Source organism: Polyodon spathula, chromosome 9, assembly GCF_017654505.1.
Source record: "Polyodon spathula isolate WHYD16114869_AA chromosome 9, ASM1765450v1, whole genome shotgun sequence".
Taxonomy (NCBI): Eukaryota; Metazoa; Chordata; class Actinopteri; order Acipenseriformes; family Polyodontidae; genus Polyodon; species Polyodon spathula.
This window is the reverse complement of record NC_054542.1, coordinates 16,474,847-16,498,780: the sequence shown is the minus strand read 5'-3', so window position 1 is coordinate 16,498,780 and position 23,934 is coordinate 16,474,847. Positions and strand designations below refer to the sequence as shown.

Below are 23,934 nucleotides of genomic sequence, written 5' to 3'. Positions count from 1 at the left end.
ATTTGCTCCTTTTTCGAGGGAGGGGGGGAGGAAGAAACCTCTGACACAGAGGAGGAAGAGGAGGAACACGATGAAGACAGGTTCCTTGTTTGGCTCCTGTCCCAAGAGCGTCGCTTCCGCCCTCAAAGAGGTTCTCCGGGAAGGGGATGCTGCCATCTGCTTTGCAGGGGGCGATGGGGATGGCTTAGGATGCTGTGCAGTGTAAGAGATGCAGAACACTCCTTATGTAGGCGGGGAAGCTTGCTTTCCAGTGTCCTCACTGAATACAGGGCATAGGAGCCAAACAAGCCCTAGTCCCTTAAAGCCTCTTTTGCAGGTTCTATACTCAAGCTAATCCTCTGCTGGAATATTGCTCTTGCATAAAGCACATGGGTAAAACACAGGCATGGTGTAGAGAGCCGTATCTAGAACAGCAGTTCAGAAAATACGGAAATATTTGAAGTGTGTGTATATTAAGTTATATACAATACTCGCTGCATTTTGTGAAGTAAACACGGTACAACAGAGGTGTCTGGCTGATGAAAGTCACACTGAAGCACATGCAGAGATGTACTGGAATAAAGAGAATTCTCAGAAAGTCTTTTTTATATACTGGTACCGGCTTGGAACCAGATTGCAATCACCCAATGTCCGTGCAGGACGTGTTTGGTGGCTGATCGGTACCGAACAAAGTTTCTTAGAACTGAATCGTTGATCGGTCTCGGTACCAATTGGGGTGTTGTCAGAGTAGTTCTTTACTAGTAGCCTTCGATAAAGTAATGCTGACCAGTTGCTTATTAAAGTGTCATAAGGCACTGGGGCTGGTCGTCAGCACAACCACGCAGTGTAGCTAAATAAACAGCATTTAACACTAGCGAGTGTCTCGACTTGGAAGCGTGGAGAGCTGCTGAACAAGTCAAGCAGCTAGTGCTGAATAGCCCAAGAACAAAAGAAAGCAAGACTAATAATCGCGCTTGAGTAAAGCGGTACAAGTGACAATGTATTTTCAAACCAGAGACTTTTGAATAAAGCCACACACCAGAGTGTGTGTGTGTGTGTGTGTGTGTGTGTGTGTGTGTGTGTGTATATATATATATATATATATATATATATATATATATATATATATATATATATATATATATACAGTGCCTACAGAAAGTCTACACCCCATTTCAAAATTTTCACCTTTTGTTGCCTTATAGCCTGGAACTAAAATGCATTTAAATAGTTTTTTTTTTTTTTTTTTTTTCCTTTATCTACACATCCTACCCCACAACTTCCAAGTGAAAAACACATTCTAGAAATTTGTAGAAAATTAATTAAAACTAAAAACTGAAATAGCTTCGTTGGATAAGTGTCCACCCCCCTTGTAATAGCAATCCTAAATTAGCTCAGGTGTAACCAATCGCCTTCAAAATCACACACCAAATGAAGTGGCCTCCACCTGTGTTAAACTGTAGTGATTCACATGATTTCAGGATCAATTTTGCAGTTCCTGTAGGTTCCCTCTGCTGGGTACTGTATTTCAAAGCAAAGACTTAACCATGAGCACCAAGGCACTTTCAAAAGAACTCCGGGATCAAGTTGTTGAAAGGCACAGATCAGGGGATGGGTATAAAAAAAATGTCAAAGGCCTTGAATATCCCTTTGAGGATTAGACCGTCCCTCCAAACTGGATGACCGAGCAAGAAGGAGACTGATCAGAGAAACTACCAAGAGGCCAATGGCAACTTTGCAAGAGCTATAGGCTTTAATGGCCAAGACTGGTGAAAGTGTGCATATGACAACAACATCCCAAGCACTCCACAAATCTAGCCTGTATGGTAGGATGGTAAGAAGAAAGCCATTACTCAAGAAAGCCCGACACAGCACTGATGCTGTCCATCAGCGCTGTGACTCACAGCTGTAATTGCTGCCAAAGGTGCTTCCACCAAGTACTAACTCAGGGGGTGGAGACTTATCCAATTATGTTCCAATAATCTTTCAGTTTTGTATTTTTAATATATAATTTTTTTTTCTCAATAAAAACGGTTTTCCCCTTAAAGTGTGGAGTATGGTGTGTAGATAAGTGGAAAAAAATACTCATTAAATGTATGAAACTCTGAGGCACTGACACAACAAAATGTGAAAAAAGTTCAAGGGGGTGTAGACTTTCTATAGGCACTTTATACATATATAGTAACATAAGAACATAAGAAAGTTTACAAACGAGAGGAGGCCATTCGGCCCATCTTGCTCGTTTGGTTGTTAGTAGCTTATTGATCCCAAAATCTCATCAAGCAGCTTCTTGAAGGATCCCAGGGTGTCAGCTTCAACAACATTACTGGGGAGTTGATTCCAGACCCTCACAATTCTCTGTGTAAAAAAGTGTCTCCTATTTTCTGTTCTGAATGCCCCTTTTTCTAAACTCCATTTGTGACCCCTGGTCATTGTTTCTTTTTTCAGGCTGAAAAAGTCCCTTGGGTCGACACTGTCTATACCTTTTAGAATTTTGAATGCTTGAATTAGGTTGCCACGTAGTCTTCTTTGTTCAAGACTGAACAGATTCAATTCTTTTAGCCTGTCTGCATATGACATGCCTTTTAAGCCCGGAATAATTTTGGTCGCTCTTCTTTGCACTCTTTCTAGAGCAGCAATATCTTTTTTATAGCGAGGTGACCAGAACTGAACACAATATTCAAGATGAGGTCTTACTAATGCATTGTACAGTTTTAACATTACTTCCCTTGATTTAAATTCAACACTTTTCACAATGTATCCGAGCATCTTGTTAGCCTTTTTTATAGCTTCCCCACATTGTCTAGACGAAGACATTTCTGAGTCAACAAAAACTCCTAGGTCTTTTTCATAGATTCCTTCTCCAATTTCAATATCTCCCATATGATATTTATAATGTACATTTTTATTTCCTGCGTGCAGTATCTTACACTTTTCTCTATTAAATGTCATTTGCCATGTGTCTGCCCAGTTCTGAATCTTGTCTAGATCATTTTGAATGACCTTTGCTGCTGCAACAGTGTTTGCCACTCCTCCTACTTTTGTGTCGTCTGCAAATTTAACAAGTTTGCTTACTATACCAGAATCTAAATCATTAATGTAGATTAGGAATAGCAGAGGACCTAATACTGATCCCTGTGGTACACCGCTGGTTACCACACTCCATTCTGAGGTTTTTCCTCTAATCAGTACTTTCTGTTTTCTACAGGTTAACCACTCCCTAATCCATGTACATGTGTTTCCTTGAATCCCAACTGCGTTCAGTTTGAGAATTAATCTTTTGTGCGGGACTTTGTCAAAAGCTTTCTGGAAATCTAAATAAACCATGTCATATGCTTTGCAATTATCCATTATCGATGTTGCATCCTCAAAAAAATCAAGCAAGTTAGTTAGGCACGATCTCCCTTTCCTAAAACCATGTTGACTGTCTCCCAGTATCCTGTTACCATATAGGTAATTTTCCATTTTGGATCTTATTATAGTTTCCATAAGTTTGCATATAATAGAAGTCAGGCTTACTGGTCTGTAGTTACCTGGTTCAGTTTTGTTTCCCTTTTTGTGGATCGGTATTACGTTTGCAATTTTCCAGTCTGTCGGTACCACCCCTGTGTCAAGAGACTGCTGCATGATCTTGGTTAGCGGTTTGTAAATTACTTCTTTCATTTCTTTGAGTGCTACTGGGAGGATCTCATCCGGCCCAGGGGATTTGTTTATTTTAAGAGCTCCTAGTCCCTTTAACACTTCTGCCTCAGTTATGCTAAAGTTATTTAAAACTAGATAGGAACTGGATGGCATGTGGGGCATGTTGTCAGTTTTAAGTTTTAGGCAGGTGTGAAAAAATGCTATAAAGTAAGAATGTTTTCAAAAATAGACATGTTAATACATTATATTTATCAATTAACTAAATGCAAATTGAGTGAACAGAAGTAAAACCTACATCAAATCCATATTTGATGTGACCACCCTTTGCCTTCAAAACAGCATCAATTCTTCTAGGTACACTTGCACTAAGTCAGGGATTTTGTAGGCATATAGTCAGGTGTATGATTAAACAATTATACCAAACAGGTGCTAATGATCATCAATTCAATATGTAGGTTGAAACACAATCATTAACTGAAACAGAAACAGCTGTGTAGGAGGAATAAAGCTGGCTGAGGAACAGCCAAACTCAGCTAACAAGGTGAGGTTGCTGAAGACAGTTTTCTGTCAAAAGTCATACACCATGGCAAGACTGAGCACAGCAACAAGACACAAGGTAGTTATACTGCATCAGCAAGGTCTCTCCCAGGCAGAAATTTCAAGGCAGACAGGGATTTCCAGATGTGCTGTCTAAGCTCTTTTGAAAAAGCACAAAGAAAAGGGCAAAGCTGAGGACCGTAGACGCAGTGGTCAGCCAAGGAAACTTGCTGCAGCAAATGAAAAACACATCATGCTTACTTCCCTTCGCAATCGGAAGATGTCCAGTAGTGCCATCAGCTCAGAATTGTCAGAAAACAGTGGGACCCTGGTAAACCCATCTACTGTCCGGAGAAGCCTGGTCAGACGTGGCCTTCATAGAAGACTTGCGGCCAAAAAGCCATACCTCCGACGTGGAAACAAGGCCAAGCGACTCAACTATGCACGAAAACACAGGAACTGGGGTGCAGAAAAATTGCAGCAGGTGCTCTGGACTGATGAGTCAAAATTTGAAATATTTGGCTGTAACAGAAGGCAGTTTGGGGCTGCATTTCTGCAAATGGAGTTAGAAACATAAACATAAGAAAGGTTACAAACGAGAAGAGGCCATTCGGCCCATCTTGCTCATTTGGTTGTTAGTAGCTTATTGATCCCAGAATCTCATCAAGCAGCTTCTTGAAGGATCCCAGGGTGTCAGCTTCAAAAACAGTTGGAGATTTGGTCAGAATTAATGGTCTCCTCAATGCTGAGAAGTACAGGCAGATACTTATCCATCATGCAATACCATCAGGGAGGCATCTGATTGGCCCCAAATTTATTCTGCAGCATGACAACGACCCCAAACATACAGCGAAAGTCATTAAGAACTATCTTCAGCGTAAAGAAGAACAAGGAGTCCAGGAAGTGACGGTATGGCCCCCACAGAGCCCTGATCTCAACATCATCGGGTCTGTCTGGGATTACATGAAGAGAGAGAAGCAACTGAGGCTGCCTAAATCCACAGAAGAACTGGGGTTAGTTCTCCACGATGTTTGGGCCAACCTACCTGCCAAGTTCCTTCAAAAACTGCGTGTAAGTATACCTAGAAGAATTGATGATAAGGGTAGTCACATTTATATATATATATATATATATATATATATATATATATATATATATATATATATATATATATATATATATATATGATTACTCCTCCACAGGAGAACCAGGATTGGGCTAGGACTATATAAAGGATAGGACAGTCAATGCCATGATTCAGAGCAGTACTCAATTACAGGCACCATTTGTGGAGCCCACTCAGTACAGAATACATTGCGGTGATGCTTTGTTGCAGTGCCACGATATACCGGTATTTTTTTTTAATAACAATACAAAATATTGCGTAAGGAATTTTGTAATAGTTTTTGTGTTAGAACTGATTATTCTTTTAAAATATATTTTTTTCTGTTACAAATTAAAGAAACTGGGAGTGGTATTTTGGGTTTTTGAGTTCAGGGTGGTAAGGAAATTTGAAGTCCATTTTAATATTGTTAGAATATTTGGAATGTATGGTACTTTCAATGGAGAGATACTGAACACAGAGTTTAGGTAAGGTATTTTGGAATGCAGGGTCTGTCTCAATAAATTGCAGATTGATTAGAGGGATTTCTTGTTTCTTTGAAAATATATTTATTCGGGGCTACAAGAGCACAACACAAACAAAGCAGTACGTAACTGTAACAAGCTGAACTGACAGTTTGTTGTTTTAAAACTTTTTTTTTTTTTATATTAAAAAACGTAATAGGGCGATTTTAAGAATATACCATCTACATATATTTATAAATAGGAGTGTTTATAGGAATGCACTATATACATGTATTCAACATTAATCGTAAGGTGTCACACTTCCATAAACTAGGGTTTGTAAACTTTGGACGATCACTGTATATGCACAAACACACACACACACACAGTATCAATCTATTATCTAGCAGCTTACAGGATTATGTTATTAGCTGACCTGCCAAACTCACAAACAAACGTTTATAAACAGTGTGGTGGTGGCAGCAACAATAACCACTGTTTATTTCTTCCTTGAGAAATGGATGCTCTGAGAAATGAAATGGGGGCGGCTAGTAAACAAAGAGAAAACATACGCACATCCAGAGTTTTTCAAGGTGCAGGATAGAAAGATTTTAAAAGATAAACAAACCTAGTACCTGCACACTTATATATTATGCTTCCAAATTTTTATAGTTATTTTTAAACTATAAAGTAAGCATTTCCTTGTGATTAAGCTTGGTTAAAGAGAATATTTAGGTAAACACTGCAAGTGAACATTGTGAAGCAGAACTGTTCTTTTGAGAGTTTGCCTGTAGGTAGCTCACTTGACAGTAGGCAAGCACACAGTCAGCGGCAGCGGGGGTGAGGGGGTGAGTCACTTCCGCATGTTTTTTTTTTTTTTTTTTTTTTTAAATTCTGGAGGGGGCCATTGGGATAGCGCCTCAACTCTGTTTCAACCAAACACCAAGCTAGGATTAATAGTTTTTATATTAAATTTAATTACTGATTTTAACCACATGTTAATATCTCAAGGTAATAATTTACTATGAAGTATTTACCGCAATATAACCACTATAATATGGTGGGTCCCCATATCATGCTTAAATTGTATTAAATTTAGGCTAGAGTGTTATCATTATGACTGTGATTGCTTTTGGTTTTCCAGGCAAAAAGAACAACAATCCAGAGCATCCATTATTATTATTATTATTATTATTATTATTATTATTATTATTATTATTATTATTATTATTATTATTTCTAAAGAATGTCCTCACCCAGGGTGATTTACAAAAAATACATAAAGAATTACAGTACAATTAAGAGCAAGATACAAAATACAATGATTTCAGTCCTAATAAGAGCAAATACAAAACACAGTATGATTTGATATCAGGGCAGTTCAAGAGCAGATAACAGTGTTGATAGTTACATCAGGGTTAGATACGAGTGCAAGTGAAATACAAAATACTACAGATTGGGTTAAGTGCAGGATTAAATACAGTAAAAGTGCAAGCAGATAAGTGCAAGTTAAAGTGCATTAAAGGCAGAGTGCTATATTGTCCAAAAGGGGAGAGTTGAGTTTTACAGGTGTTGTCTGAAGAGGTGTGGCTTGAGGAGGTGCTGGAAGGTGGTCAGGGACTGGGCAGTCCTGACATCCGTAGGAAGGTCGTTCCACCACTGCGGAGGCGAGGGTGGAGAAGGAGCGGAGCTCTGGAGGCAGGGGAGCATAGAGGAGGTACAGCCAGTCTTCTAGTGAGAGTACCGAGGCCTGGACGAGGTGAACCCCCCCCCCACAACCCTTTCTACTCCCAGACCTCATCAGCCCACGTCAGACCAGGTCAGTAGCCATCTTGAACTCATCTTCTCAGAACTTGACCCACACTTACTACTAAGCCTCGGTCAGCACTCACCTCGTTTATCCTCATCGTACCCTCTTCGCTCCGTCTCTCTTCTGTCCACTCGTCACCTCAAGACCTACTCGACCGCAGGGAGGCCGGCCTGCGTAGGAGCCGCAGTATCCTCTAGGCGGGAGAGTACCGGCTTAGACAAGGAGTTGCAATCTAGTTGGTCAAGGATGGTCTCATTCTTCGTCCTGTTGCTCAAGGAGAATTGGCAGAGTGCGTTAACCGTGGGAGATGTGCTCACCTGTAGGAGAGGCACATCCTCCAGGGTTACAGTTGCTGTCAACTTGTACCGTCGAACATGTCTCCCAAAAAAGTTAGGGTTAGTTCGTGTTAAACTAAAGATAGAGAAAAATCGATTTGTGTAGTTCTCTGAAACTATATTATTACACTCTGTAAGTCAGACTTTCATGCGCATTGAGAGAAGTGCGATTCATCAAATTTACAAGGAGTTTTCATTAGTGGATACAATGTATGTCTACCCTTTACTATTTTTTTTCAGATAAATGCTGACATTTTCCTACTTACATTTGTCTATTTACAAATTAAATTTACCAAAACCTCCATATTTTTTTTAATTGATTGTTTTGCATTTTTTTTTTTTGCAAAATTAAATAACGTTCGTAGCAAAAAAACCAAAAAAAAAAATGGGAGTGATATGGCCCGACATGTTTTTCCCAACCGCCATATATATCCAGATGTCAGTTGGTATATATATATCACCAATTGACTTGTGACAAGGAACTCCTCCTTCAATATTCACAGTAATTAGTCAGTTCATAAGTCTCCTTAAGTACTTGGCAGAAGCACCTTTTGCAGCAATTACTGCTATGAGTCTTTTTGGATAGGTCTCTACTAGCTTTGCACAGTAGGATGGTGACATTTTTGCCCATTCTTCACAGGAAAATTGCTCCAGTTCTGATAAGTTTGTTGGGGATCGTTGATGGACTGCAATCTTCAAGTCTCACCATAAATTTTCGATTGGATTCAAGTCAAGACTTTGACTGGGCCACTCAAGAACATTAATTCTCTTCTTGTTCAACCACTCAAGTGTGGCTTTGGCTTTGTGCTTCGGGTCATTGTCCTGCTGAAATGTGAATTTCCTCTCCAGTTTCAGAGTCCTGGCTGACTCAAACAGGTTTTCCTCAAGGATTCGCCTGTACTTTGCACCATCCATTCTCCCCTCTATCCTGACAAGCTTCCCAGTCAGTCCCCATAACATGATGCTGCCACCACCATGCTTGACAGTTGGGATGGTGTTGACTGGGTGATGTGCAGTGTTGGGCTTGCGCCAGACTTAACGCTTGGAATTTAGACCGAAAAGTTAAATTTTTGTCTCGTCTGACCACAAAACCTTTTTCCACATGTCTGCAGTATCATCTACATGTTTTTTTTTTGTTGCTTCTTTTTCGCAAACTCCATATGTGCTTTAAGATGAGGCTTTTTGAGTAATGGCTTCTTTCTTGCCAACCGTCCATACAGGCCAGCTTTGTGTAGGGACCGGCTTATTGTTGATGTGTGAACACTGACTCCCATCTCAGACACAGAACTTTGCAGATCTCTCAAGGTCATTGTTGGCTTCAGAGTGACATCCTGCTTGCCCGGCTGCTCAGTTTGGGAGGGTGACCTGATCTGGGTAGTGTCTGGGTGGTATGATGCATCTTCCACATCTTAATGATGGACTTCACTGTGCTGAGAGGGATAATCAGCGCCTTTGAAATTTTCTTGTACCCTTCTCCTGCTCTGTGCCTCTCTACCACTTTATCCCTGACTTGTTTTGAAAGCTCCTTAGTCTTCATGGTTGCTTTGTTGGATCACTGTGAGTTGCAGCTTGAAAGTCTTTATATACCTGAGGGAAATTATCTACAAGTTAAACCATTTGATTTGGTAAATTAAACCACTTTGAGTACACACAGCCTGGGGTCGCTGCCTGCTCTGCTTCGCCTGGGGTCGCTGCCTGTTCTCCTTCGCCTAGGGACGCTGCCTGCTCTGCTTCGCCTGGGGACGCTGCCTGCTCTGCTTCATCTGGGGAAGCTGCCTGCTCTGCTTCATCTGGGGATGCTGCCTGCTTTGCTTCGCCTGGGGTCGCTGCCAGTCCTGCCAGGCAGCAGGAAATACTGCCGGCCACGAAGAAGGGGGGGGGGGGGGAGGTCAGGAGACCATCTCCCCCAGCCGCGCTTTCGCGACAGGAAGTACGGTGGCCAGAGCCCCACAAAGAGGAGCTGCTGGCCATGAAGGAGGGGGGGGGGGGGGGGTTGGTCAGGAAACCAGCTCCCCCAGCCGCACTTCCAGGGCAGGAGAAACTGTGGATGGAGCCCCAAAAAAGGGAGCTACCAGCCATGAAAGATTGGGGGTAAAGGACCTCCCACCAGGCCGCCACCATGGACACCTTGCTCCCCTCTTCCGGGACATTGAGACTGAGGGGGGAGATGGCCATTGGGAACAAGTGTGTGGTTGGCAAAAAAAAGGGGGCAGGGCAAAGCCCTGATCTAAAATGTAGTTTTGTATTATGATTTAAAAATGTGTTTATTTTTAGAATGAGGTCTCCCCCTCCGCCCCTGTGTTATTTTGGGTTTGTTTATTTATTATTTATTGCTTTTATATATGACAGCGAAGTGCAGTGTGTTTTTGTTATTGTTTTATTTTAAAACGTGTTCTGGCAGAGGCGAGGTTTGTAAACTTGTCCTCTGCTAGGAATGATTAAAAACCTGGTGGCCATCTCCCAAATTAAGTGAGTAATTTGTTGCTAAATCAGGAGATGGTCACCTGTATATAAACCTGTAGCTCTCTGCACTCTGGTGGGTGTACGGGTAAGAGTAGGAGAGGAGCAAAACAAAACGGAAACTGAAACTAAACTTACCTTGTAGGATCAGTGGTGAGTGCCCAGCCTGACCGGTTTGTTTGGTGTCTGTGATTATTTTTGCTTACCCCTTTTATTTTCTGTACTCTGTGAACAGTTTCTGTTAAAGCCTTTTATTTATTTTTGTGTTTAAATAAAACGGAGTACAGTGCATCTTTTTGAACTGCAGTATCTTGTTTGTTTTTGTTCCTGCATCTGGCCTGACGTCACCACTCGCCAGCCTGTCACAAGCTGTAAAACTTTTTTTTTTTTTTTTTTTAATTGTTTCTCAGGATTGCAGCACCGCAGCGATGTAGGTGTAATGACATGCTTACTGACAAACACTTCGCTGTGATGTTTACTGATTTTATAGGATCAAGGCTTGAATCACTGTTCGCGTTGATGTAAAAATCAATATAAATATTTTAAATGTATGCATTTTACTGTCTATAAGCATACTATTTCCCCTAGGTTTTTTTATTTTAAAAAGTGTAATCGAAAGGTAAATACTATTGCTTTCACACAACACAAACTCTGCTAAAGTGAATTTTAATAAGAAAATCACAGAAAAAACAAACATGCCACATTTGTCAAGAGAGCAGCGCCTTCGTGCAATAGGCATCTTGGGTGCACAGCCAGCACTTTCAAACCTGGCGAGACAGTATAACCAGACAAACTCTGTCAATGCCAGGCCACGAACTGGGAGACCAAGAGTCACAACACCTGCCCAAGATCGACAGATCATTTTGCAGCAACTTCATGATGTGGCCAAGGGGCAAATTGCAGTTTGTATTCTGAAATTCGGGCGATTTGGATTTGTGGCTAGAAACCCGGATTAAAATCAGTGTGTATGTGTGTGTGTGTCCCACAGTCATAATTATACATAATATATATCTATATATATAATATATATATATATATATATTATATATATATAGATATATATATATCTATCCTTTAGTATTATTTATAATACATTTCATTTTTAAAGAAAGGAAATCATGCCGGCAAATATTATGTAAAGTAACAACCGTGGAAAGAAAGAAAAAAATAGTCTTTAAAAAAATCAAATGCAAAGACTGAAAGCACAAAATGATATAAATAGTCTAGATAAGACTATGTTAAAATACACCCTTTAATAACACCTACCGGTATGAGACAGAGACATTTGCCTCAGATTATATTACTCCTGTGTGAACAGTGATGTCACATTCAGGTGAATCACCAAGATAATCATAAGTATGCATACCCGTTGCTTAGCAACAAGACAGGCAAAAGCCTGGGGGCTGGCGACTATGAATAGTGGGGTGGGGGTGGGGGACGACAGTCAATTCTTGGTTGTAAAAACTGCCTTTCACAACATTAATTTGCAGTGCCTTCTAAAAGAATGAAGGACAAGGATGCCTATATACAATATGTATTTTTAATCCCAACACCGGGATAAAGAATAGTCTCAAATTTTCAGCTAAATATTTGATTTTTCTAAATGTGCATCAATCTTATTAATCAAATAAGTAAAATGCTCACTTTTCTGTTACTTCTACTGTAAACAACATTTCTTGATATTAGTTGACTGTTTTAATGGCATATAGGAAAGCTTTAACAATATAATATTAATACATTGTTCTGGAAATGAACACAAATACGAACTAACCATGCTATAGGGACAGCAGTGTTATATTTTTCAGAAGCCTGATACATACACTTTAATGCTGGAAAAAAAAAAAAAAGGAACAAATCAAGACCAACAACCTAATCTTATCAAGGATGACCAGGGCAGTAACAAACCAAACCATTCTGGACACTGCTTTTAAATATCAATACACAGGGGGTATGGCTAGCAATGTGTACTTATTGGGCAAATTGGTAGATGAGATAGTCTGCTGAATATCTGCAATTTCCTTTCAAAGTTTGTTTAAAGAATGGATGGGTGAGCATTGTGAATCTCCGAAGGTATGTGACCAGAATCAACATTCAAACCAGTGAGGACACATGTCTTAGCATTACTCCTCTACTTTTATTTGATGACCAATACAATTCTGCCTACAATATAACACTGGTTTGCTCATGGATACAGAATACAGCAAGATTTGTCAATTTAATTGAATGATGTACCTTCTGCAATAATTGGTTAATAATAAATAAATCTACTTCAGACAAAACTGACAGAGTTATGGCTTAAACTTGTCAGAAAATCCTGTTTTAGCTTGAAAATGAACAGAAACCAGGAAAAACTACTCACTGAGACCACAATCCCATTTCCTGTGACTTCATATAACCTTACTGGTTTTAATACAGACTCTCTCTCTCTCTCTCTCTTGGTTGAATCAGACAAGACAGAATTGCCTCCTCAAACATTTAACACAAGAACCGCCACATAGTCATTTTGACGGTTTTCACTTTTAAAATTTAAATTACTCTGCATATGTTAAAGATCTGCGGTTGTCTGTTCTTGACTTTTCCTAAATACATGTATTAAATATCCTAATAATGTTTGAAAGTCAGAAACGCAAACATAAAAAAATTTTAAGCACTTCTACCTAGAACCGCCAAAAGTAGTCATTTTGACGGCTTGTTACAAATACATGCTTTCATTGTCAATATAACCTAAAATAAGCTATTGTTTATATGTATACAAGCCAGTTTGTTATCTCTACCTCCGCTGAGTTTACAGCAGCATGTATTTGAATAGAATATTGCTCTTGAAGTCTAAATATGTGTTATCCAAATCTCTACTCTAATCCTATCAATTCCTTGGAGAACTGCCGTCTGGCTGTCTACGTGAGCATGTCTGCCATCTACCTGTGCAAAGATGAGGCTCTCCCTGCATCTGGTCAGAGACTGGGTGACAATGTGGTACTTAGGCTATTGTAACCGTATGATGAATGTTACCAATGACATTTTTTTTTTTTTTATTTCATTGTAATTAGCAAAACAGTTGAAGAAAAAAAAAGCCTGGTGGAACACTTCAATCAGAAAACTGCAAAGCAGCAGGGAAACGCAGCTCAACCTGGATACAGTGTGCATCAAGTGACACGCAACAGAAAACAATGACAGGTAACTAAATGCAATGAAAATAAAACGTCTGAGATCTGTGCCCATTGTGAAAGAGCAGTATGTGGTAAATGCGCACGACAAGTTGATAAGCGTTACATCTGTGTGAATTGTGCTAATATGGGGGCTACTTTGAAGTATGTTTCCATGAATGCGCATTCCCATTACACAATGTGAATGGAGTTATATTCTTTTTTTGTAAATAATTAATTGGATTTTACAATTGTGTATGTGGCCTACATGTAACCAGTTTACAGCAGGTTACACAATATTTTCTTTTGAAATGTTTATTAAGATAAATGTGAAAAAAAAGCCTTTTATGTTAATGCTTTGTTTTTACAATTTTGCATGTACATATAGCAGTTTACACCTGTTTACACAATATCTTCTTTTGAAATATTTATTTTATTAGTTTTTTAATTTTTATGTCATTCATTATATGCGCTAATTTAAAAAATAAAGCCTTTGTTTTTCATTTAACTACAGTGTTTCTGTTATGCAAATGTTAGATATGATGTCATAAATAAAACTTCTGAGTTGTATCTGATAGTTTGTGTTTCATTCATATCAAGGCTGTTTAAAATGTACCTGTCAAAATTACTACTGCTGGCGGTTCTAGGTAGCAGCATAAACCTGGCCGTTCTCGTGTTAATCAATCATGTCTTTAGTGTGTTTCAACATGGTTGAGTTTCGTGGCAGTGTTCCAACCACGTCTTTCTCGATCTGGACAAAGACCCAAATCATCAGGCACCTGAAAGTAATAAACCTGACTGTCATTGTACCTGTATGGTTGGAAAATTGCACCGAGTTAACAGAGTCCACTTCAAATCCCAGAACCTGAGAGAAACAAAAACACACAAGAAAAACAATGCATTAGATTTCAGTTTAAACAAAACTAAACTGATTTTCAAAATAATTATAGTGCATTTACACTTACAACTCAGTCCTGAGCTGGCTTAGAGTCAATCGTATTTAAAGATTCTTATCATCTGAGCCACCCGTTTACACATGAGCACAGACTTAAGGCTTTGACCCCCTATGTGAGCACATAGCCCCTGAACTGTTGTAACAGATATTTACTTAACTTAGTTATCTAGGGAATTAATCCCAACTACTAATTTTGTTTTAACTTGTATTCCAATTATTTCCCCCAAATGGAATAATCACAATAGGAATACAAACAATGGACTCCATAGAGTAATATCCACTGAGCTCAGATCCATCAATCCTGGTGAAAATGTAACATTGACACAATATTATACTTCATTATTAATTAGTACAGTGCATAGTAACAGATCAAAAACAAATGCAGACACTGGTTTAAGAGTATAACTACCTCAATTTATTGATAACACAGACTAACAACACAAAATAGCGAATTCCTAAATATTAGTGATAAAACAAGCTTAATGTGAGAAGAAAGATTTAACAGTCAGATTTGCATATCACACAACCTTTGAATCCAGAATATGTAATAACTTGCATTAATATACATTTCAACAAACATTATTTGGATAAGGAATCACATGTTTAATTTATGCACCACCTGAAGTAATATGAAAAGTAGAGTTTCTATGTAATAGTTACGCGACAAGGTTCCTAGTGTTGCAGGCAGCAGGGATCCCATTTCAGTGGCTAGTTGCAGCTGGATGTCTTGTGGAGTCGTCAGCAACAGGAAGTTCAAAACAGAATCTTGCAAGCAGGAACAGGATAATTTAGTTGTTGCACACTCATGTGGAGATACAAGACCACGAGCACCCAATTCTTACGGATATTGGAAAGTGCACTCAATTACTTGAGTGAAGAAACAGCAGTTTCAAGAACAAAGTACTTGATCTCGCTCACATTTCTTTTGGAGATGCAAAGCTTTAATGATGTCGACCAGCAAGCAGGAAGTCTTTCAGGTAGGCAGGCACATTGCTTGGAAGGTCGTATCAGATGGTTTCCATAGCAACAGGTACTTCACTCAAGCTGTGACGTAGTCTTCTACGTAGGATGTTGGCAGCGAGTACCTTTGATGAAAGGAACGCATGTTTCCTGAAGTGATCACGTCTTGGATGGTTGAGAGAGAACGTCCTGGATGATTGACAAAGAACCTCTTGAACGAAAGACAGCACAGAGAAAATAGGACAAACACAAGCTTAAATGCATTTAGGATAACCAATCAGAGAAGCACTTGGCAACCTCTTAGGATTGGTTAATTCGATAAAGAGAACAAATATACCTCCATCGAACTCTGTTTGGCGGATTTCAAATAAGTTAGTATTTATAACATACCATAAAACCACACATCAATTAGCATTCTTACAAGCACTGAGGAAAGCATGGTTAAAAACCAAAACTCTAACAGTAAGATAACTAAGTATCTTGGAATTAACTACAGATTTTTATTTAATCTTCAACATGAAATACACGTTCAGTACATAGTAAATATTTGAGTGTTTGTAGTAAAATCATTTTTACTACAAACTACAAACACTCAAAACACTGTATAAAACTGTGACAGGGTAGCCAGGTGGTGACGTCAGGCCAGAAGCAGGAAGAGACAAAGGCAGTACTATAGTTGCAAAACAAACACGGTGTACTCCGTTTATTTAAATAACAAAAATAAATAAAATATTTAAAAACAGAAAACACTGCTTACATCACCCCGCTTGCTCTCGTTCATCCTTTCCAACACCCACCCTAACGCAGCGAGCTGCAGGCTTATATGCAGATGACCATCTCCTGATCAGCAACAAATGAATCACTTAATTAATTTAGGAGATGGCCACCTTCTGCAAAAGTTTTTTTAATAGTGGATAGGGCTTCCACACTATCCTCTTCATAGCTGGTCTCCTGACCTCCCCCCTCCACCCCCTTCTTCGTGGCAGCAGCTCTCTTTTGTGGGGCTCCAGCCACAGTATTCCCTGCTGCCATGAAGGGCTGGCAGTGATCCTTGGTGAAGCACAGCTCTCAGCGACTCCAGGCGAAGCAAGACCATCAGGGACCCCAGGCAAAGCAGAGCTCTCGGGACTCGGCAGCAGACCCTTGGGAGGCAATAGGGGCAGCAGACCCTCGGGAGGCGACGGCAGCAGCGAACCCTCGGGAGGCAATGACCTCTCTGAGCCCCACTTCTCCCAATGGTGGTGATGGAGGCAGAGGTAGCTCCTGCTCCTCCCCTTCTGCCTGTAAAGGCAGCAAAGGGCTCCTCCCCTTCCGGCTGCGAAGGCGGCAGGGGCTCCTCCCCTTCCGGCTGCAGTGGGGAGAACAGTAAACATGCTCCCTCTGCTGGTGGAGATGGGCACAGCAGGTCTTCTGCTGTGTATGGTGGAGGCGGAATCTGCAGGCACTCTCACTCTGCTGGTGGAGGTGGGAAGAGCAGGCATTCCTCCTCCTCTGGGGCCTTGGGCCCTGGACCTGTGTGCTTCCCCTTCTGGGGCTGTGGACGTACCAACTCCCCCCTCTTGGGCTGTGGACGCACCGGCGCACCAGCTCAACCCTCATGGGTGCTGGATGCTTGGGTTTCCCCCTTCTGGGTGCAAGACGATCGGGCTCCTCCCACTTGGGCGTAGGACATTCGGGCACCTCACACTCCAGGTCTGTGTAATTTCTCTCCAGCTCCTCGTAGACCCAGTCCATGATCTGGGTCATCCTCTCCAAGGCTTCCATTAGCCCTGAATATCCTCTTGCGATTGCCTTCTATTGGACTTCTGGCTTCAGCCTGATTAACTCCAAGAGGATATCCAGGGTACTGTCCCCCAGCAGACGCCTTCCCTCTGTTCTTAGCCACAGGTCGGCGCTGGGGGCCCTCAGCCAGCTTTCTTACCGCTCCATTCTTTTTTGAAGAGGTGGCCCTTCCTTTCCCCTCAGGACACCGCCTTCTCCCTTATAGTGCCTCACTGTGGTGAAGTGCATGAACCACACACTTTCCTCCATCCTCTTCTTCCTCACTCACAAAAAACCTGCAGTACCCATTCCAGCCTACGTCCAGAAGGCGCTGGTGATCCCACGGCTCGCACCACGTGTGACAGGGTAGCCAGGTGGTGACGTCAGGCCAGAAGCAGGAAGAGACAGAGGCAGTACTGCAGCTGCAAAACAAACACGGCGTGTGCCATTTATTTAAATAACAAAAATAAATAAAATATTCAAACAGAAAACACTGCTCACAAAGCCAAATAAAAAATGTGAACAAAAACAAATCTTAAACACAAAAACACCAAACGCAGGTCAGACTGGGCAGTTCGCTTTCACCCTTCCTATGTTTACATTTTAGTATTGCTTAAATCACCTTGTTTGCTCTCGTTCCTCCTTTCCAACATTCACCCTAGTGCAGCGAGCTGCAGGCTTATATGCAGGTGACCATCTCCTGATTAGCAACAAATTTATCACCTAATTAATTTATGAGATGGCCACCTTCTGCACAAGTTTTTTTTTTTTAATAATGGATGGGGCTTCCCATCCACACTACCCAAACAGATCAAAACACAAAACAAAACATTCCGCTACGCCGTCAATACGTTTTTAAATAAATACAAACAAACAATAACACGACTTTCGCGGTCATATTTAATAAATAATAATAATAATAATAATAATAATAATAATAATAATAATAATAATAATAACAATAACATACATACAAACATGGCTTTGCCCCTTTTTTAATAATGTGCAGGGCTCCAATATTTATAATACTTTATAATACTTTATGGTTTTACATACAAGAATATTTATTGCCTATGTACATTTATATCTCATTAGATTTAATACAAAATAAATATATTTTTTAGACGTATCAAGTTTCTTTTATCTCAGGCCATTGACACTATTACCAAAGTGTACTGTCTGTTTCATCCACTAGACGTTGCTGTTACCCATTAACCCTTAAAATGTCAGTCCTTTTAAAATTCCTGGTTTCAGGAAGTCTTTTTTCAGTATAATAAATTAATCAAGTCCCTTTGAATCTTGGAGAGGGTGACATTTTCTTGTGGTCTGGCAGATAAGAAGTTAGACCTGTTTCTTTATTTACATAAACAAATGCAAGTTAAGTGTTTAAGGGGAGGGAAGATTTTGGACTATAAAACACAGATGGCGTTTCAGTATTTGGTTTCATTAAGCTCAATTTCCAATTAAATATAAAGCTCCAAAATATCATTAGACTGTGGTGCGTGACCAATGACATCATATTGACCCCCCCCCCCAAAAAAAAAGAGCACAAGTGTTTAAATCAACAACAAGCCTGTCATTTGTGTCACTTGTGTGTTTCTACTTCCAGTGGTTGTTCTGCACTAATTAAGACTTCACTTTGCAATCAAAAATGTCGGTACCGTCTTCTTGTTGGGTTCCTCTGATATTTAAAAAACATCTGTTTCTTTATATGCCCACTTCCAAAGTCTCTTCTTCAGGGATATGTGGACATTTAAAAGAAACAGGTATTATTATTGTATACATTTACACATCAGTCTATTCACCATTTTATTCCTTATTCACCATACACAGTGGAAGCCAAAACCAGCTATTTAGTGGTCGTGATACTGTATAAACATTGCAGGTTTTCCAATCCTGTTTTTTCTGACCTCCACACAATCAGCAGCACCTCATTAGTCATGCTACCAGTTGGCAAAAGAGCAGAAAATTAAACAAAACAGGAGGGTGCGCTGAGGACTGAAGATTAAGCTTTAACCCTTAGTGGTCCATTTATTCAGCGCTTGTCAGACTTTCACACGTGCTGTTTAAAATCTTTTTTTTTTCAGAGTAAAACAGGTTTAAAAGGCATTGCATAGTAAAGTACACTCAATAGTGCATCTCCAGCCAAGCCCCACCCCTTGCTTGCTGTATTTTTCAATTACATCTTCATAGTCGTGCATACTGATAAATCCTCTCCTGATCACTCGCTTTATCACCAAACTCCTCAATAATGCAAATCTGTGATATTCTTTGAGCGCTGGATACAGAAGCAGCTATCTTCTTTGTTTGTGTCCGTGTTATCTCTGTGATGCAGGGACTGTGTGTACTGCTCAGATACATCTCTTTTTTTCGGCTTCTATCCGTCTCACTCGGCCATTGAAAGGTTTTCTCGGACTGCAAAGGGAACATTGTAATGTCAGACCTGGTCCGATGTAGGATTGCAAAGGGTTAAAGACAGTCCTCCCATTTTGTCAGAGCATTGCTAAACTGAACATAGTTTGGAGTTATGCACTTATGTCAAATAATTGTTCATGCGCTTTCAAACTGGAGGAGTATTAGTTTAACTAAAATCAATACAAGAGGCTGTATAACAATCCCACAAACACTCACCCTTTTTTAAGCATACAGGAGATGATCCGCAGCCTACACCACCTTCAACACTACACTGCAGCAGAAGGATACAAAATGATTATTGGCAAAAAAAAAAAAAAACCTGCCTGGCTGGAACAGTGAATAAAGCAAGACGACAACTTCCCCTTTTTGCGCAAACTTCTCAACCGCGCACCCTATTTACGAGTGCAAGCTGAGAAAGACTCATTCTCAGCTCCCATCATACGCCGGTTCTCACCGGTGTCCATTTGCTAAATTTTACAATGTACTGGACCTGGCAGCCATCAATTCCTTTGCTTTGTACATGGAATGCACCAAGGAAAATATCAGTTTGAGAGATTTCATCGTGAAGCTAGCCACAGTGCTTCGGCAGAAACATTTCGATTAGAAAACTGCAAAGCAGCAGGTAAATACAGCTCAACCTGGATTCAGTGCTGCACCCAGTGACACATGCAAGAGAAAACAAAGCCAGCTAGTTAAATGCAATAAAAAATAAAACTTCTGATATCTGGTGGCCGCTGAGGGTTACCTGCAGTTTGCCCTTCTCCCCCCCAAAAAAATTGAGTGGGGGGTGGCGGTATAGCGCCCCCACTCCTCCACCAAAAAAAAACTACCCCAGGGATATCAGCAGCGGCAACGGAGGCTCTGGACATGGCAGTGGCTCACCCTCCCGGGACAGCAGCTCTTCATGCTCATCGTGGACCTCTGGCTCCTCCCACTCTAGGTCTGTGTCCCCGTTTAACACTCTGCAATCTGCCTCCTCCTGGGACAGCAGCTCTTCCGACTTGCTCTGAATCTCTGGCTCCTCCCACTCTAGGTCTGTGTCCCCGTTTAACACTCTGCAATCTGCCTCCTCCTGGGACAGCAGCTCTTCCAGCTTGCTCTGAATCTCTGGCTTCACCCACTCTAGGTCTGTGTCCCCGTATAGCTCCGGGCAGTTGGCAAGAGGAGCACCATAGTGCACAGGCCCAAGCTAACTGTGTGCTGTGTGTTCACAGCCTTGAGCTCCAAGTACTGCTGTCAGATCCCCTTGAGCTGGACTTCTAGACTCAGATGCACAAAATCCAAAAGGATCTCCCTGTGGATAGTCCCCGGGTAGTTTCTCAGCCAGTGGGGGTACAGAGGTACAAAAGCTGGCTTTCTGAGATTTTAATGTCTCTCTGGCGGGTGGTCTTGCCTTGCCTTGGCAGGAAACAGCAGATCCCACCCTGACACCAACAGGGGTGTTCCGTTACTTGTGTGGGTATCCGCTGAATGACGACAGAACACAGGTTGAGGTTGTAATCACCACTTGGGCATCAAGGTTTTATTGCAGAATTTACAGGCAATTGCAGTGGTTGGTTGCCACCAACAGAGTACCAACAACGATAGACCATAGGGAGGTCCCGCTCCAGGAACCATCTCCCTGACACAAACTCTCTACATGGGAGAGATTCAAATCCCCTAACTTAATCCCTCTGCTAGATCCCAACAATCCTGGTTAAACATGCAGTGATCCTCAGTTTTGGTTCATTCACCCTGGATATACACACAGTCATGAGCTTCAAGCTGGCAATAAAGAATAATAAAGAACTGCCTATTCAGCCCGTTTTTAACCCTTTAATGACTGCGATCGGGTAAACACGACCATAATGAATAGGGCTGTAGCCATCCATGAAAAATCACAGACACTTATGTATAGTAAGTTACAGTGCCTATCAAGGGCAAGCCCCCAAAACACTAACTAAAATTATGTAATATTCACAACCTGGGTCCTCTGAACTATTCTTAGAATTGTTCAAATGTACATAAAGTGGGTCCGCTTCCACTAACGGTTTAGAATTGGAATATTAATAAGCTGGCTTAGCTAAACTGCGGGCTATCAAGGGAATGTATTATTCCTTATTATTAAGCCGATATATACTTATTTTTAAATCAATATTATTACTTTGCCTCACCTTCGCTAATAATCCTTGGCTGTTTCAAAGCCATTCAAAACACTTAACTAACAGCTATGGTGGTATGAATTAGGGGTGGGTGAGAGTACTCAGGTACTCAAAATAATTATAATTACTCAAGCACTAATCTATTACTCGGGTACTTGAAAAAAATGTAATAATATCTCTTCATGAATGTAAGTTCAATATATTGTAGTGACCCGGTCAGTTGAGGTTGGTAGATGTTAGTTTCATCTGGTTCTGTACATTCACATTATTTGTATTGTTCTGGGGTGGAACCATACCACTAGTTTCGGTATTGTGGGTGTGTGTGTGAGCCACTGCTGGCGACCATGTCAGCTAGATGTCCTTGCTCTGCCCACCACGAGAGTAGTGGTCCGCTCTCTTCTCTGTGTGTGAGGGGACCGATAGAGCCGGAGCCTGTGTGTGTGTGGAATAGAGAGAGCGAGAAAGTGAGTGAGTTTTTAGGACAGAGACAGGAGGAAGGATTTATTGTTTTTGTGGTGTGACCCAAACACAGACCCTGTTTTATTAATAAAGTAGTTTTGTTAGCACCTGAATCCTGTCTCCTGCTTTGAGCTTTATTCACATATACCACCTTAACATTAGCCACGGAAGTCATTTTGACGTGTTGAGGTTTTCAAATTTTAATTACGCTGATGTCTGAAAGTTATGTGGTTGTCCATTTATGACTTTTCATAAATACCCGGACGGTGTTTGAAAGGCAGGATCACAAAAACAAGGAAGTTATAAGCCTAGCAACAAAGCCGTAATTTTTACTGTCTTTAAATGTTTTTATTTTGAATGTAACCTATAATACACGTTACTTTTGATTTAAATTAAAAACTACTTTCGTTTTTACACTTTTGTATGTACCTGTTAACATACTAAAATGTTTATTTTATTATTTCTTTTTCATTTTTTGAAATAGTGCTTTATATGTGGCAAGTTAGAAAATAAACCATTTTATGTTTAATTGTTCATTTAAATACTGTGTTTTGGCTGTGCAGATGTTTGATATGATTTGCTTGAATAAAACTTGTATTCAACAGTTTGTTTTTCATTTTAATACTGATGTTTAAAATGCACCGTCATAATCACTGCTGGCAGTGGTTTTAGGTATGAGTATAACCGCGTCGGTTCTAGTGCTAAAGTGGTAATTTTTGTGCCGCCTATGTAGAAAAATATTGTCTGGCATTAGGTTCGAGTACACAATTTCTAACCCTCGTGTACCTGAGCACTAAATTACTCGAAATGCCCACCCCTCGTATGAATTGAGTCGTATGGTGTCGCTGTAGTCTGCAATAATAGTAAAAGATTTTGAAGAGCACAGACGCTCTAGAGATCAGCGGGACTTTTAATGATGAACGCAACAAGGAATGAAGTGCACTTTCTTTTGTGGCAAAGCAACATGTAAGAGAGCTTAAACAAATAATTATTAGTACGATTTTAACCAAGGCCCGTGCCTCGGGTGTTCAGGTAAACACGATGAATGCACTTCAATTTATTGACTTACTGGCCACCATAATTTGCTTTATAGGTTGGAAACACATATCATTGGATAGGAGAGGGATTGAATATCACTCCCTGAGATAGATAGATAGATAGATAGATAGATAGATAGATAGATAGATAGATAGATAGATAGATAGATAGATAGATAGATAGATAGATAGATAGATAGATAGATAGATAGATAGATAGATAGATAGATAGATAGATAGATAGATAGATAGATAGATAGATAGATAGATAGATAGATAGATAGATAGATAGATAGATAGATAGATAGATAGATAACTTTTTTTTTTGTGTGTGTGTGTGCGACATCACTGAGACCGGCATTTACTTTTCAAAGGGCGGAGACAGTTTATAGCAGCACAAAGAAACAAAATATCACAACTTGAGCAGAGATAAGAATGAAACGGAGAAACACTGTAAATCTATGTATTTGACTTATAATTGTATCAGAAAATGTATTCTGGAGTGCTCGTAAGTGGCTCACTCTATAGCCTGGTCGTCGCCGGATGGGAGCTCCCAGGGGGTGACCATGCGCCGCCCGGGGGTGGGGCTTAGATCAGCCATGGTCTCCTCAGCTCACCATGCACCAGCGACCCCTGTAGTCTGGCCAGGAACCTGCGGGCTTGCCTGTAAGCTGCCAAAAGCTGAGTCCCCCAACGCTGTAGCTCTGAGTTGCATAGTGAGTGTGAAAGGAAGC

General features: G+C 40.6%; 1 protein-coding gene across 6 annotated transcripts in view; it reads right to left on the bottom strand.

Annotated features, from left to right (window-relative positions):
- LOC121320437 (pyridoxal kinase-like) overlaps positions 1–23,934 on the bottom strand; it is a 166,738-nt gene that overhangs the window by 127,003 nt on the left and 15,801 nt on the right. For all 6 annotated transcript variants that reach the window (XR_005950842.1, XR_005950843.1, XR_005950844.1 and 3 more), the window contains exon 2: positions 14,283–14,337. Coding sequence is in view for 2 of the 6 variants with exons in the window: in XM_041258768.1 (XP_041114702.1) it covers positions 14,283–14,337 (55 nt within the window). In the remaining 4 variants the exon portion in view is untranslated. The remainder of the gene's footprint in view (positions 1–14,282; positions 14,338–23,934) is intronic.